Source organism: Ambystoma mexicanum, chromosome 7p (assembly GCF_040938575.1).
Source record: "Ambystoma mexicanum isolate Mex_15411 chromosome 7p, UKY_AmexF1_1, whole genome shotgun sequence".
Lineage (NCBI taxonomy): Eukaryota > Metazoa > Chordata > Amphibia > Caudata > Ambystomatidae > Ambystoma > Ambystoma mexicanum.
Window position 1 is genome coordinate 578,821,688 of NC_090939.1, and position 16,397 is coordinate 578,838,084.

General features: G+C 44.4%; 1 protein-coding gene across 3 annotated transcripts in view; it reads right to left on the reverse strand.

The window, feature by feature from the left end:
* Positions 1–322: 322 nt before the first annotated feature.
* The window catches only part of UBE3A (ubiquitin protein ligase E3A), a 784,873-nt gene continuing 768,798 nt past the window's right edge, over positions 323–16,397 (reverse strand). For all 3 annotated transcript variants that reach the window (XM_069636585.1, XM_069636586.1, XM_069636587.1), the window contains one exon: positions 323–1,643. In XM_069636585.1, the coding sequence (XP_069492686.1) occupies positions 1,523–1,643 (121 nt within the window). In that variant the 3' untranslated portion in view covers positions 323–1,522. The remainder of the gene's footprint in view (positions 1,644–16,397) is intronic.

The following is a 16,397-nucleotide window of genomic DNA, read 5'->3' on the forward strand; positions in this document are numbered from 1 at the left end:
CACTAAGCGCTCCTTTTTCTTGTGCAATGTAAAAATAAAATGTCATGTTCTTACACCACAGTTACAATGTTACATCAATCGTAGATGCAGACTATAATTTGAGAAAATCAGGAGGTAAACCTTTAAACTACCATTTACAAAAACTTCACAGAAATCCCAAACACCAATATTATTGCCAAGGCACAACCCTAGCACTGAGAAACATCAACCTATAAACTACTAACAACAAAACTATCAATCATGTCCTTGAGTGAGGTATAAAACAAAATCCTTTCATTTTATTCTGCAACAGAAGTTAACATGACACACAAAGAAGACCAGGAAAAGTAAACAAATTTATTTCTGATATGATCCATCATTGATGTAAAAATTGTAACCAATGGTATACATTTTTATGTTGTACATAAAAGTGATCAAAAAATTTCCATTCTAGGAGTATATTGAATACGAAGCAATATACAACAAAGAGGACTCAGAATCAAATTTTGTTTCTGTAATTTTCCAAACGTATCTACTGTGAGAAGACAACTTTACATCCAGTAGCTATCCCTTTTAATTATGCTGCAACACTGATCTTGTGCCTTGTTAAACGAACATGTCAAAAACAAGAATGATAAAGCATGTAGGGAAGACTTTGGATTGTCTATTTAAAAGGTCAATATAATAGGCAATTGATATACGTCATTGTAAGTGCACTTCCACATGCTTCTGGTTTATAATATAGCAACAGTGCCCTATCTTTCTGGCAATAAGCTCCACTCTAGCCTAAAATTGTTTGGCAGAAAATGACTGTCCCCAGTAAACCACCTGTTTTATTAAAAACAAAATGCCTAATTCCTACCCTCTCTCATACCAAGAAACAGGATGCACCAATGAAACAATATATTACAGGACATATGAGGACAACGTATAGAGTATTTCTTTTTTATTAGTTTTGTTGTGCTGTGACTAAATTAAAAGTTGTCAAGGCTGCAGTCTGACATTCCAGGTTCTCCCTTCCATCTTTGAGTTAAGTTTCCGAAAAACTCTTTGGGGGCTAGAACAGCAGTAAATGAATTGCATCACACTGTTTCAGGACTTCAAGTTTCATATCAACTGTTAAAAAGTACAGTTCCTGATTTGAAGATATGGGGCAAATAAAAATTAGCACATTCTTGAAGGTCACAACTGATGGCAATGATTTAATTGGGAGTATAGCTTTTTGTTTAAATATTCAAAAGGCTCAACTTCAAGCAGTAATAAACACAAGCAAAAGTGATTTAACCCTTAAAATAAATATTTCAGGAAAACCTCTCTGTACATACAAGTGAAAGAATATGAAACACTTTCACGCTAAAAGGAACAAAAAAATAAAGAATTTGTTCATATACGCGGCTGAAATCTGCTGTTCCAGCTCAATGTCCCAAGTGAAGAAGGGAGGCACAAACACAGGTGACTACTTGTAGATCACTATCGTATGGCCTTGTTATTTTTGGACAGGGATGTCATGTTTTTAATCCCTTGTGATGATGTTTTTCTCCTTTTATAACATGCCAAATCCTTTGGCATAGGTAATGGCCTTTAATAATCTCTCTTTCAGTTTCTCTTTGCTGGAGTATTCAGGAAGCAAGAGGACATTGAAGCATGTGTGAGATGTTGGCAATCTGTAAGAAAAAAAAAGAAAAACAAGTGAAAACGTGGGTTCATTCGTACAGGTAGCAATATAGGCAGAAGAAAAATCAAGTAGGGAGAGTAATAATTTATAACTTGTCTGATGCAAACAAAAGAAACAAACGTGCAAAATTAGACTCAAAGCTAATGTACACAAACATTGACTGCTTTTTGGGAGATTCATGACAAAATTGTGGACAGCAACACGAACGAGGCGGCCAGAAGGCTAGTTGCTTTAATATGAATTCCCACGCACGGTAAAGACTAGCAGACATGGATAGCAACAAAATAAGCACCAGGAAAGGTAACGGTTCAGGCGTCATCAAGGTGCACCAAGGGAGGCATGTGTGCGCGTGCGTGCGCACACACACACACACACACGAGAAGTGCAACCAACTTGAGGAGGGGTAAGCAACAATCTAGAATGCAGAGTTATTGATATTACATAGAGCACAGGAAAAGAGAACACTAGCAAGGGGAAGGGAGAAATAACAAGAATGGTGGGGAAGCAATAAAAACCCATGGGAAGAGACTAGAAGCATGAGGAGAAACCCAAGTAGGATGAACATGCCTAGACACCAGTACCCCCTCCACATTAATTTATAAGACAAACATTACTTACCCAGTAATAATCTTCTGTAGCTTGTATCTGCTTAGAATCACATGCTACGCATAGCCAACCATCGAGTGGTTGGCTCGGAGCATTACATCTTTTTTTAATTCGAAAACCTGTGCATCAACAGCACATCTAACACTATCCCTATCCTACATGTACAGGGCCCACAACCCTTCACGCGTCAACGTCTTCAGATTGTTTTTCCTACCCTGAATACACCATTTAGAATGCAGTGAGGTTTTTTGTAACCACAGCTTCACTTCTCCCAAGAAGGGAGTAGGGTGGGCACATATTACTCTAAGCAGATACAAGCTACAGAAAGAGGATTACTGGGTAAGAGGTAATTGCCTTCTGGAGCTTTTGAATCTGCTTAGATTACTTTTAAAAGTACTTAAATGTGAAGAGATTTACTTCATTATGGTTCTACAGACATACAACTAGAGGATCTGCATTATCTGAAAATGAAAACAGAAAACACCATAAGTTAACCACATTCCTTTCTTGACATTAAGGAGATAGTAGGCAACACGTGTATTAAGGAGACGTCTCATCAGTTTCCTAGAGCAAATCATTTTGTACCTCTTTCATACACGTGACAGAGGTGAACCCTGCATCATTTCTTGTAACAGCTTGAAAAATGTTTTATAGGCCTATTCATTTGGATACGTTGCGCAAAGTGTGCCTGTTCAGAAATCATGTGGGAGAAAAAAAAACAGGGCAATCCAAAGAATTGTATCAGAAAACTAAGATCAATATGCCCTGTCAATCTGGTTAATGCTGCCTTTGTGTGTTTTATAAGTCAGCATGTAAATTCTTTAAAGTCTGAGATCTACGGCCATCCTACTTACGGTTCTGTTATTGGTGCTACTCTGCTTTGACATGTCTGGAAAACCACAGCCATGGGAAAAGTCACCATTGACATCAATTTCAGTACTTCTGATTGGGCGAAGGCCAGAGGTCCATGGTGAAGCAATGATGCTGGGGACCAAAGGACTAGCTATGTAATGAACAGAATGAAGGAAGCAGATTTGTGGGATAAGAGCGGCACACAGAGTGAAGGTAGCACTTGAGGAACACTTCCCAATTTGCCCACAATCATTGGGGCCCACAAAGCTTATAAATGGTACATTCTATAAAAAGGAATCATCACCCTTATCTCAGTTATGAGGAAATAACATTCTCAGCACTATATAATTATGGCATTTTAAATCCATTACTAAATCACCATATATGCCATCTTTTTAACAAAGATTATTTTTTATAGAGGAATACACAGTGCATAGTTAAAACATTGTATCTAGTACTTTGACAAACTGATAGAATTATCAGCTAAAATAATGCTTCATCAAATGCACAAAAACAGTTGCCATGGAGTGACTGTGCCACACAAGTAGCCATCATTGAAGTCATGGTAGAAACAGGTGAAGTTTCACTTTGGTTCAACTAACAATGGCAGTGTTCACTATCAATCAGTAACTAAGTAAAACTGAGAAGCTACTCATTCATTGTGTGTGGTTTGTGATGTAAATTCTGCTGGTAAATCTGAAGTGCCTGACGGGAGCTCTTGAAGGACCTGAAGCTACAGAGGTTCACCAAGTAATCCAAGATGTCTTTGGACAACTGAGATCATTCAAAGCTCAGTGTTTTGGGTCCAAACCTATTGGTCTTTTTTGGAAAGGAAAAGTAGTGAAACCAAACTGCGGATGCTTCAAACAAAAACTGTATTGCCAAGGAGTGTGGAATATGAAGTCAACATAAGTCTGCAGTAGTGTTTTTTCACCTTTATGCAAAATGAACAAAACAACCTGCCAAGGGGAATCTGCTGAACACACCCCTTTTTAGCCATCTGGCATAGCAAGCACCCACACACAGCTTTTCAAGATAGCAATCTATCTTCAGAGAGCTGAACCCAACATTACAGTGCATTCACCGACCAGGGTCCATGACTGGTACTTGCTGAAGCACTCTGAAAACATATCTGGGACAATCTATAAATTAACATTAGGACAACTCCGTATGACAAAGCACAAGGAGTTGTGAATAACGGACACAATGATATGCGTGCATCTTAGGTGGAAGTTAGATTTGTAGAACACTATGTACCAGCTCTTTGTTCCCCTGCAGTAGCTCTTGGTCGCTAGTTAATGCTGGATATCCAAGAGCAGCTTTTAGCTCCTGCTTATGCAATCTTAATTTTGACCCCTGTATGTGCCCGTTTATTTGTTTGTTGGGAGAATTTGCTAGTTTTCAGGTAGTAAAAGAATGGCTGGTATGGGGCATAACAGCAGGGTTCACCCAGCCTACCCCGCATATCAGTATCATTTAACATCAGGAAAGCACACCCAGAAGCCCATTGTCCACCCAACCCTAGCTTTCCCATTTTCAAGATGTCCTCTTCCCAGTTCATCCACAAACATCTATATAAGGCATGCAAGATTGAGATCAGAGATTGAGATGTTGGATCCCGTACTCCATTTAAATCGGTATGCTCCCTTTTTATGAAAGAACAATGTTTTCACCATCTGAGCAGCTGTTTCCCAAGCATGGTTATGACTCAGGGCCTCAGCCCCATTGGGAGGGGGAGGGGAGAGGGGTTCTCTGCTTTGTCTGGGAACTTTGTCTTCTTGTTTCTTAGTCCAGTAACAAGACTCTGTCCATTAAGTAAAAATATAAAGCATCTACAAAGCTAGGCGGGAATCCGAAGTATTTATCACTACCCCTACAATTAGAAACTCTGGATTGCCAACAAGCATTTAGGAGGCTCTTAGATTTTACTCTTCCCTTAGTGGCTAGGCTCAGACACCTTGTAGAGGTTGCTATGGTCAATAATTAAGGCAGAGAATATGCAAGGCAGCAGTCATGTGCAGTTAAAAAAAAAAATGAAATCAATTATATTAAACAATACATTACTTAGCTTTGGTACGGTTCTTTCTGATGTTCGGAAATATTTTCTTTTCGCCGCTTTCTACCCATAAACTTGTATGGGTCATCCTCTTTTTTTTGCTTTGTTTAGACTCCTGTACCGACTTCCTTTCTACCGGGAAATTGATTATTCCATAAGACTATCAGTACTGAGGGTCTATGCCCCTCTTTGTAAATTTCTTGTATTGTGAAAATTGCACACATCACTGTAAAGTACAGTTAGGATACTTTGTACCCTTGTAATCTTTTCAGTAATAACTTTTTGGTTACTTTTACTTTGTTCCTAGGGACGAGCTGGTGGCAACAGATTTTTTTTTAACTGTATTTTATACTTTTTACTTTTGCATTTACTGCCAACAATTACTAATGGTGGCTAGCACCCTAAGATGGACATACCAAAAGGTTTTCGTTCGTACTTTAGCAATATTTTTCTTTTGCCTTCTTCCGGACTTCTTAGGTCAGGAATTACCATGTAAGCAATGTCCTTCCCCAAAGAAAGCTGCTGCTTTCGCAAGCAAAGAGGCAGTTTATGTGTGAGCCCAGATGTGGGATCTGGGACTGTCTTGTACCACTACACGTCCTTGTGCCTGAATGTCTTTTGCTGGGTAGATGCTGTGGCCAGTGGCTTTCAACGATTGGATAGCCACTACTAGTTTGAATGGTGCAGATCTTTACCATTGGTGGGCCTGGGGGATCTTCCAGTGCAGATCCTGGATGAAAGGAGGACTACTGCATCCATTCTTAAGATCATCATTGGAGCCAAGTCTTCAACAAAGGACAGCAGGTCACCAGCACCAACTCAAGTGAAGTCCCTTTGAAGCCCTGCTCCTCTGCATGATCTCAAGATGACCCTGGTTGGTGCTTAGACCCCTGGACCGGTGGGAACAACCAGTCTCAACCCCTGTTGAAGGATCCGTGCCTTCAAAAATGTCCCTGGACCAACCAGTGTACTGACCAGTTCTCCCCTGGGCTACTTTACTGCTGCCATTACCATTCAGAGTTCATCCTTGGAACTTGGAGAGTCTTCAACTTGCAAAACAAGATGCCTGCTCCTGCATCGTCCGCTTTCTTGCATCAACAGAAATCTTGCAGGACCTGCTCCTTTGTTCATTCCTGGAAGCGTGCCTGTCACCACCTGACCATTGTGATTCCTGTTGAAATTAGTAATCTTTTTGGGAGGGGAAGTTACTAACGACGGAACAACTTAAAGAACGAGGTCCATGCAATGCAATAACTATATTCCTTTATCATATATTTAACCACGCATTACAATCTCACTTGCCGAGCCTACCGGCAGACCCTGTGCCTTCAACGTTGGCCCAATACATCATAGAACCACCCAGATGCACAAAATGGTCTCGTCCATCTATAGTATGATCAAGACGCTATGGGTTGACAGAGGACAAGGGAAGGGGGAAGTGGGAGGGCACCCTTGATGGGGCAATTACAGATCAGTGGAGGATTGCATGTATGCATACCAGACAAATACTTCTGAATAATAGATATAGGCTCACTCCAAGTTCCTGCACCAGATATACTATACCCCTATTCAACTCCAATCTCATTATTCCGGAAGAACTGCAGAGTGTGACAGGTGCCGCTACCCATCCACAGACTTCTTACCCTTGGCATGGCAGTGTGGGGCAATGCACAGATTTTGGCGGCAGATTATCGAGGTCATGAGTGATCTGCTGGGAGACCAGGGCCCAGATGTACCCCTGAACTGGCTACTCACCATCTTTGAGGGAGAGGGCACACTTCGAATTAGGCTTTCAAATATGGGGTCAGTGGTCGCATGGTCACTGAAAGCCAGATCTAGGTATAAAGGTCCAGCCCCTACGCTTAATCACTGGCTGTGGATCAAGGCAGAGAGTGACAAGAATGAGTCCCAAATTGCGGCGTCGCTACCCCATAGAAATAGACCTAAAGACATATGGGCTATACTGAGAAGTTACTTAGGTAGGCGCTGTGTTAGGACCGTTTTTCTAAAGTCCTTCTGTGGAAAGACTTTAGAACAATACAGAACGCCCAAGTCTTAGAAAAAGCCGGAACCACTCAAGGTACTGGGAGGTGGCTGAGCAGCCAGGCTTATTTTAGGAGGGAGAGAGGGCTGTAGGAAGAACTTGTAGCATTCACCTAGGCCAAAGAAAAACGTACACTCTCGAGTTACATACAAATAACGGTTTATTCTATATATACACAAGGCAAAGATAAATCATCAGATAAGGCAAGTACTATTTCACAACTAGTGAAAGACATAAGAAAACCAATGCAATAACTCGGGTGAGTAGCACACAGTGTAAAAACCTTTTAGACCAATGAGTAAAACCACTGTTAAAACAGCCAGAATACTCTGTCTCAGCAACAAAATGAATGAACACACACAAACAATAGCAGGTAAGCACCTTCTGTGACTTAGAAGGCTTTTGTGGGTGAACCAACCACAAAGGGTCAATGCAATAAGTAGTTACTTTGGTAGACAACTGGTTCAGAATAGCACACTGCAGTTCACTTGTGTACTTTTTAGAACAGTGAACACAATTCAAAGATAAGTAAGAACTTATGATACTTTTCAGAATGGCCATATGCAATTCTAAGTTGAGCAATAACTTGGTTATACTTTTCAGAAGGGGTAGACCAATTTGAAGGTGAGTAATAACTTTGCAATACTTTTCAGAAAGGGCAAACCACATTCAAAAGGTAACTAAGAACTGTGTACACTGTTTCAGACCCTTATGATAGGACCACCACCAGGTAAGTTACTCAAACAATCTTTTCACAGAGCCTAGGCTTTAGGAGTTCTTCCCTATCTTGGTCCGAGTCACTTTCCGGGTCAGACTGAAGGTCAAAAAGGCAGGGACAAGTCAAGAGTTCCTGTGGAAATCTTCAGCAGCAAAGAAATAACAGGTCTTGTGGAGGAAAAGGACCAGGGAAACTAGCAGGCACTCCCTATAGGCTCAAAAGCCTTAGGCCTGGCCGAACGTGGTTGTGCCAACTCCCAGCTTTTAGAACTTACACTCCAGCAGCAAAGGAGAACAACAACGACCCCAGGTAAGTATTAAAATGGGTCACACCGTACCTCTGCAATAATGATGAAGCTGGCGGATGCGTTCACGATATAAGAGAAAAGAGCCCCATTTATGAGCCCTCCCGTCCCCTGCGCACCATTAGAACCAAAAGGAATGGCTAAAGAATTATATCTGTTATAAAGACAATGCAATTCTGATACATAAAACATTCATTGTTGAATTTTGAATATGCGGTGGTCGGATGCATACCAATATTCCATTTTGAAGTTGTGAAAAAAGCTCAACGCGTTTCGGGGTACCACTCCTTCAGGAGCTGAACTGAAAACAAAAAACCATACCAGGTCTATAATCCTTAATCCATAAAGCTTATTGCATACATCACCACCATATAAGTTATAATAGTACACACCAGCATGCCTTGGGTTCACAAACGAATATATTACCACATAGGCAGTCTCCAGATCAAAAGCAATTGACGCGAAAATAATTCTGTGACCATAACATACTCCTCACCCATACATCAGCAGAACAGTGTGAAAAACCTAAACACCTTGTGTGTCCTCATAAAACAATTGTAAAACAAATGTATTGAGGAAAACATATGAAGAGTGATAACACAATAATAAATTAACAAAGAAGGAACCAACGGTCACCCATGTAATACGCTATCCATATGAGAAAAGTTCACAACTAAACTCTGATGTAACTTTCCTATATCCACTACGGTGGGGAAGTTTTAGTTACTTACCTGTTACTGCATTTCTCCATCATTGGGATCTTGCATATATTCACATGCTTGAATATTCCCAGTCAGACTGGGAATCCTCAGTGATTTAAATAATTATTAAAAAATAAAATATATAAACATTATTTCCATAGAAATACAATGTAGATTGCCCCTTATGGCCTATGAGCCATTCACTTGGGTAGTCCCTCCACCTCACTTTGGTCCTTATGGCCCTAACCAATGAAGTGACAGGGTTTAAGCTCCTCCCCCGGCAGCCATCTTCACATTTTGAGCCGTAGAAGACTACAGGAAGGATGGCTGCGGGACGAGGTAGCAGCCTCTTCGGGGAAGGGGAGGCAGGCGGGCGCATGTGAATCTATGAAAGATACCAATGCTGGAGAAATACAAAACTTCTCCAGCATTGGATCTTAGAGATTCGGATGCTTGAATAGAATACCAAGCAGTTAGGCCATGCCCATACGATATGTACAATCTGCAGATCCTTCTACTTGCCTTACTATACAACAAGTAACCAGTTACATTACCAGGGAAGGCGGGAAGAGAAGGATGCTTCTACCTTACGCAGAGATATGGCGGAGAACCGCTTGTCCCACTGCCGACTCTTTGCTGGTATCTTCTGCCAGGCAGTATAGTTTGGCGAACGTTTGCAGAGTGCTCCAGGTTGCAGATGTCTTTCAATGGCACTCAAGCGGGGGAAAGCAACCAAACCTGCCCTCCCACTGGTGGAGTGAGCTGAAGGCTGTCTAGCAAGTGGATCGTCTTTTGACTGATGGCAGTGGCTGATACATTGGGAAACCCAACGTGCCAAACTTTGCTTTGAAATGTGCGGTCCTTTAGTCCGGCCAGCGAATGCAATGAAGAGTCTAGTCGAGGAGTGGAATTCTTTAGTGCTCTGGATGTAGAACTTTAGGACCATTGCAACATCGAGTGAGTGTAAGGACCTCTCCGCATCGGAAGAGTGATTCATGAAAAAAGGTTGGACGATGATGAGATTGGTGAGCGTCATTTCTGACAGTACTTTGGGTTAACATTTTGGGTGCGTCCTTAGTATGACACGGTCTCTAAGAAACAAGGTGAAAGGAGGTTCTGAAGACCGGGCTTGCAGCTCGTTAATCCTCCTGGCTGACGCGATAGCTACTAAGAAAGGTGCTTTCCAGGATAAAAATGTTAAGTCACAACTGTGAATTGGTTTGTATGGTGGCTCCATGAGCGCTGCTAGAACAGTGTTCAGGCTCCATGTAGGAACTGGTGTAGGAGTTGGAGGGAAAGTACGTATCAATCCTTTTAAGAATATTTTGATTGCCGGTTTGGTGAGTAAAGATTGATGACCTGGGTTAGTCGTGTATGCCGATATGGCGGACAAATGCACCTTGATGGATGAAAGAGAAAGCCCTGCTTTCTCTAGGTGCAACAGTTACGGTAGTATTTGCTCGATGGAAACAGAGAGGGTTCACGGAAGAGGTTTCGCACCACTTGGTAAAGCGGGTCCATTTCCGAATGTAGGTTGTTCGTGTAGACGGGGCCCTAGAGGCCTTAATTACGTCCCAGCATTCTGCAGGAAGATTCAGATCGATTAACTGACGCTGCTCAGGAACCATGCATGTAGTGACAGGCTTGCTGGGCCGTGGTGGAGCACCTTCCAACCTTGTTGCGTTAAGAGGCTCTGATGAACTTTGTGGTTGAATCGGAGGGCATCGGGACAGGTGATGTAGGGCTGGATACCAAACCTAGCAAGCCCAATCCACTGCTATCAGGATCATCGAGCAGGCCTGTTCTTTCAGTCTGCGTAGCAGTCTATGAGTGGGATAGGAGGGAAGGCATAAAGGAATTTGCCCGTCCAGTCCACTGAGGAGTCCCCATCGAGAGGTGTTCCGGATACCTGGAGGTGAACCAGTGGCATTTTTGTTGGCCTTGGTGGCAAAAAGGTTGATCTGTGGACATCCCCACATGTAGTAAATACGCCGGGTTTCTGCTTCGTCCAGCTCCCATTCGTGGGATACTGAAAAAAACTTGTCTGCCTGTACATTATCCACTCCCGGTAGGTGTTCCGCCTCGATGTGGACCTTGTGATGCAAAGCCCAGGTCCATAGCTTTTGAGCCTCTTACGATAGCAATTCCAACCTTGTTCCCCTCCCTGTTTGTGTAGGTCATCAAGGTCGTGTTGTCTGTTTGAACGATCACCGCCTGCCCTGCCAGTACCGGCAGGAAGGCTTTCAGCACCCATCGAATTGCCCTGAGCTCTAACACATTAATGTGCAGCTGTGATTCTTGGGTGGACCAAGTGCCTTTGGTTTGTAGATCTGCTAAGTACTCTCCACAGCCCGATAGCGAGGCATCCATCTTGAGGAGAATGGTTGACGGAGCCTGGAAAGGCATACCCCGTAGCAGGTTCTGAGGTAAGCACCATCAGAGGGCTTTGTGGAAGGCTGCTGGTAGTATAATGGTATCTTCCCACGAGCCAATTGCCTGCTTCCATTGGTGGTCCAGGGTCTCTTGAATTGGCCTCATGTACAGCCTGCAATTTGGTATGAGTAATATGCAAAAGAACATCATGCCCAGAAGGGATTTGAGGGCACGGACCGTGGTCGCCCCATTGCTTTGAAACCATGAAGACCGATGAGTTAGTGCAGATATTCTGTCTGCCGACGGTCTTTACTCTGGGTATGCTGGTGTTGATTTCTGCCCCTAGAAACAGCACTGTTTTGTTGGGAACGGGGCAGGATTTCTCTTCTTTTATAGAAAACCCCAACTCCTTCAAGAGTTTTATTGTTCTCTCCACTGCAGCGCACACCAGTCTGAGTGAGCTGGCCCTTATGAGCCAAAATATGGGAAGACTTCTGTTCCCGACCTTCTGAGGTATGTTGCCACCGGTGCCAGGCATTTGGTAAACTTTGTGCTGATTTTAGGCCGAACGGGAGGACACAGAACTGAAAATGTGACTCCCCTACGGCAAACCTGAGGAATTGCCTGTGTGCAGGATGAATGGGAATGTGGAAATAAGCGTCCTCCAAGTCGAGGGTGGCCAGGAAGTTCTGTTGGTTGAGCCACGGGAGAACGTTCTGAAGAGACGTCATCTTGAATTTGATGCGCTTGATAAACTTGTTGAGATCTCAAATCCAGAATCGATTTCCACTGACCGTTCTTTTTCTTCACCAGAAAGAACCGGGAGTAGAAGCCTCTTCCCCTTTGTCGGTATGGTACCAGCTCTATAGCTGCTTTTAGGAGTAGCTTGTGACCCTCCAGCATGACTTGCTTCCAATGATGTACTTTGCATGGAACAGGGGCAAGGAACAGAAGTTGGTCTAGGAATTCGATGGCGTGATCTTCGCAGACCACCAGTAGCACCCACTTGTCTGATGTTATTTTTAGCCAACATTGATAAAAACAGCTTACTCTCTTGCCCACCGGGGTGCATCGTGAGAGAGGAGGAAGAAGATAGTTTTGTTTGCTCTAGGCCTTGGCGTAGCTGGAGCCACGCTTGCCCTTATGGGTGCACCCGTTTGATGACTGATGGTATCTGTCTGGAAAGGTGTTGCTCTGCATTTTTGGATTGTGGTAGGGGCGGCTGAAACCCCTACGTTTTGAGGATGCACCTCGAAAGGATCTACTATCTTTGTCTTTAAAAGAACTGATGGCACGTGCCCTATCGGTATCAGCTTTAAATACCCTTGAGATGGTTGTCAATCTTTTTACCAAAGAGGTCTTGCCCATCGAAGGGCATATCTAAGATCTGAGCCTGAACTTCTGGTCTAAAGTTCGTAGCCTTCATCCAGGCTTGCCTTCTCAAGACTGTACCATGGACCATTTGTCTGAAACTCGCCTCTGCTATGTCAACAGCCGTGTCGATCATATGGTTCGAGGTGGCCTCGAAATCCAATTTGATTGCTTTGGCCTCTTCTTGCAGGTCCACAGGCAAATGCTTGGTCAGTTTGGATATACAGAGCCACAGCTCACGGACCAGCCGTGCAGTCATGGCCAGGGTGTTCCCAGCCCTGATGGTGAAAAAGGCCGAAGATTATACCTTCCGGCCCATGGCCTCCGATTTACGTCCTTTGTCCGGTGGAGCTAGAAGAGGTGAGAATGGATTAGCCAACCTTTTCCTGGCAGCAACCGTTATGACCGAATCCGATTTGGTATGCCCCCTTAGGCATAATGGTGCCGTATTCGGTGCCTTATACTTCTTCTCCGGCCTTCAAACAAGGGCCAGTGTGGACAATGGTGTCGCCGAAACATTTGCTCCAGTGTCCCATATAGTGTCCGAAAGAGGGATCGCAGTGACTGTTCTACGTTTGTCTCCATGTTCAGAGAGCACCGATTTTTTCTCTTCTGATGCAACTTGTAAATTAAAGAGGTCCGCCGGTTTACCAATTATGGTATGGAAAGACACTAGATCATCTGGTGGTGAAGCATCCTTCTTACTAGGCTTCTCTACAATGTAATCGTCCCACTCGCACGTCTGGCTCCTGCGCAATCTCTCCCCTTCTTCATGGTCTGAAAAATCCCTGAAACGATCTTCTTGCCAGTCGGAAACGGATGCAGTGGATGGGACTATCTTGGGGTCCCTTGTGGGTGGTCTCATAGGGTCCCTTGTGGGTGGTCTTGGTGTAGGATTCTAGAAGGGGAGATCCTTGTCGGCGAAGCACTGAGTCCTGCTCCTGGACCTGTGGGGAGGTCCTGGCGAGCGTGCTCTCTTCTGAGGTCTACTCCTGGTAGGAGAGCTTCTTGGAGAGTTATGAGGCAGTGAAAAACTGCCTTTGAGGAGATCTTTCCATCGGTATAGAGGAACGATGCCTCTGTCTGACGCCTATTGAATTCTTCAATGATCCTCTGCATCGAAAGCATGAGTTCTGGATTATATGGGTCTGTGTGTTCCCCTGGAGTGGGATGCCAGGGAGGACGGTTCTCCTTGGGAGTGATAGTTGGTTGCTCAGGAATGAGTTCGGAATCCGAGAAATCCTCCTGTAGAATGAGATTAGGAATTTCTGCAATTTCTTTTAAAGGAGATAGTTGAGCTCCTATTGGTAGAATGAGGTCTTCTGGTGTGTGTAGGCCTGTGTCCATTGGTCCGAACGACTCGCTTTCCTTGGAGGGCATGTCAGGGATCTCTGTGGACTGTGCCTTGGACTTATTTTTCTCAGTCGACGAGGGGCAAGTAGTCGTCGACGGTATCTTAGTCGACGAGGATGTCCTCGACGAGCGTTTCGTGGACGGATGGTGTTCCTTGACCGTCGACTATAGCTTCATTGACGAGTGGTGAGCTTCTTTCGTCGACGATTGCTTGGAAGTGGCCGATTTCGACGACAAAGACTTATTTGTGGATGAGGTATGAAGAGTTGTAGTTGACGTCTTGGGTTTCGTCGACTGTTTACTCGTCGGCGGGCATCTATTGCCGGTGCCGCTCGTAGACCGCGTTTTCGAAGACTACTGTCCCTCCACCCCCCAGATTTTTTGAAAACGTCTCCTTACCTTTGGAGGAGGTTCTCTCATCAGGGTGCTTTTTCTTTTGGTTTCCAGATCTAAGGGATGGAGAAAGATGACAATTCCATCTTTTTCTTGCTTCTATGTGAGGGAGAGGAGCTTCTTTCCACAGAGGCGGCCCTTCTTTTTTGAAGTTTGCCTCTCTGAAGGCTTCATAGATAGTACATAGACATTACAGGGACTGTCTTAGCCGATTCTTCATCGGAACATCAGAAGAGTGTCCTCTTAGATTCCAAATGTAGAAGGAGTCTTCTGTGCCTGTCCTGGAGAGTTTTGTTAGAAAAATATCACATTTGTGAATTTCATACGGATAGACACAGTAAATGCATTGCTCATGAGGGTCTTTCATGTAGACTAGCTTCTTCTTGCATCTAACAGTCCCTGAAAAGGGAAGGCTTCTTGGTAGTAGATTCCTCCGAAATGGTGTGAAGAGCGGATTCACTCGACAAATTCTGAGTGAGTCGTCAGACCATCCCATCGAAAGAACGTTACCAGGTAAGAAAGTACCTTCGAGGGGATTGGGTCCTCCGACATATTCCATATCTATGACAGACTCTCAAAGCAGTACCAAGCAAGGAGGTGGGAAAGAATTTAGAATACAAATTTAGCATGCCCAATCAAATTGCGGAATCGATGGAATCGATTCCTCTGATGGAATCGAGGGAATAGTGACGTACAAAAGTATGTACTGAAGCCCAGGTGGCTGCATCACAGATGTGACGAATAGGAACTCCCCTCTGCAGGGCAGTAGACGCAGCCACTCCTCTGGTAGAATGGGCCCGCAAGCCACCCGGAGGGTCCTTACCCGCCAAGCGGTAACACTCGGAGATAGCTAAAATAATCCAACGAGAGAGTCTCTTTCGTCACAGCTTGTCCCAAACGCTTTCCAGCGTAACCAAAAGCTCAACGCTCTCCTAGGATCAAGCCTATGGAGCCTCTCCTCTTCCTTACGAGGATGTGGAGGAGGATAGAATGCCGGGACAACCTTCTGGCTGAAATGAAATTCTGAAACCACCTTCGGAAGAAAAGAAGGACGAACTCTAAGGACAACCCTGTCCTTGTGAAACACAGTGAAGGGTGGCTTAACTGAAAGTGCCTGTAACTCACTCACTCTGCGAGCAGAGTAACCGCAACTAAAAACACAGTTTTCAGAGTTAACAGCCTCAAAGGGCAAGAATGTAAAGGCTCAAACGGAGCACCCATAAGTAACTTAAGAACAAGGTTCAAATCCCAACCTGGTACCAAAAAAGGTGACGGAGGGAACACATTAGTGAGCCCTCTCAAAAACTGCGAAATTAAAGGAATCTTAAAATAGGAACACTCTTCAGACGAGCGCTTAAATATGGACAGCGCCGCCAGGTAACCTTTAATGGTCCCCACCTGCAAGCCCCTGTGGGCCAAAGAAAGCAAAAAAGACAAAACCATGGGAATGTCGCATTCAAAAGGATCCACATTCTGAACTCTGCACCAGTCGCAGAACTTTCTCCAACGGCAACGGTACAGAGACTTTGTTGCCGGCCGCCTGGCCGAGAGCAACACCTCCATCATGTCTTCAGGGAGGTCCCAATCCTTATACCTCAACCTTTCAGAAGCCAAGCGTGAAGATTGAGGGATCTGACCTCTGGATGGAGAACCTGACCCCCCCCCCCCCTCCCGTGAGAGCAGATCGTCTCGGTAGGGAAGACGACGTGGAGGGCAGATGGACAAGTCTAGAAGGTCCGGGTACCACGTCCTCCAGGCCCACGCCGGAGCAATGAGGATCATCCGGGAACAAAACCTCCGTAACCTCCGCAACACTTGCGGGATGACGGGGACTGGAGGAAACGCGTACAGCAGTGGGAATGACCACTCCACCACGAATGCGTCTCCTAAGGCTCCTTTTGGAGGAAATTCCCGCGAGCAAAACCTTTCGCACTTCCGGTTGACACTGGAGGCGAAGAGATCCACTTGGTGT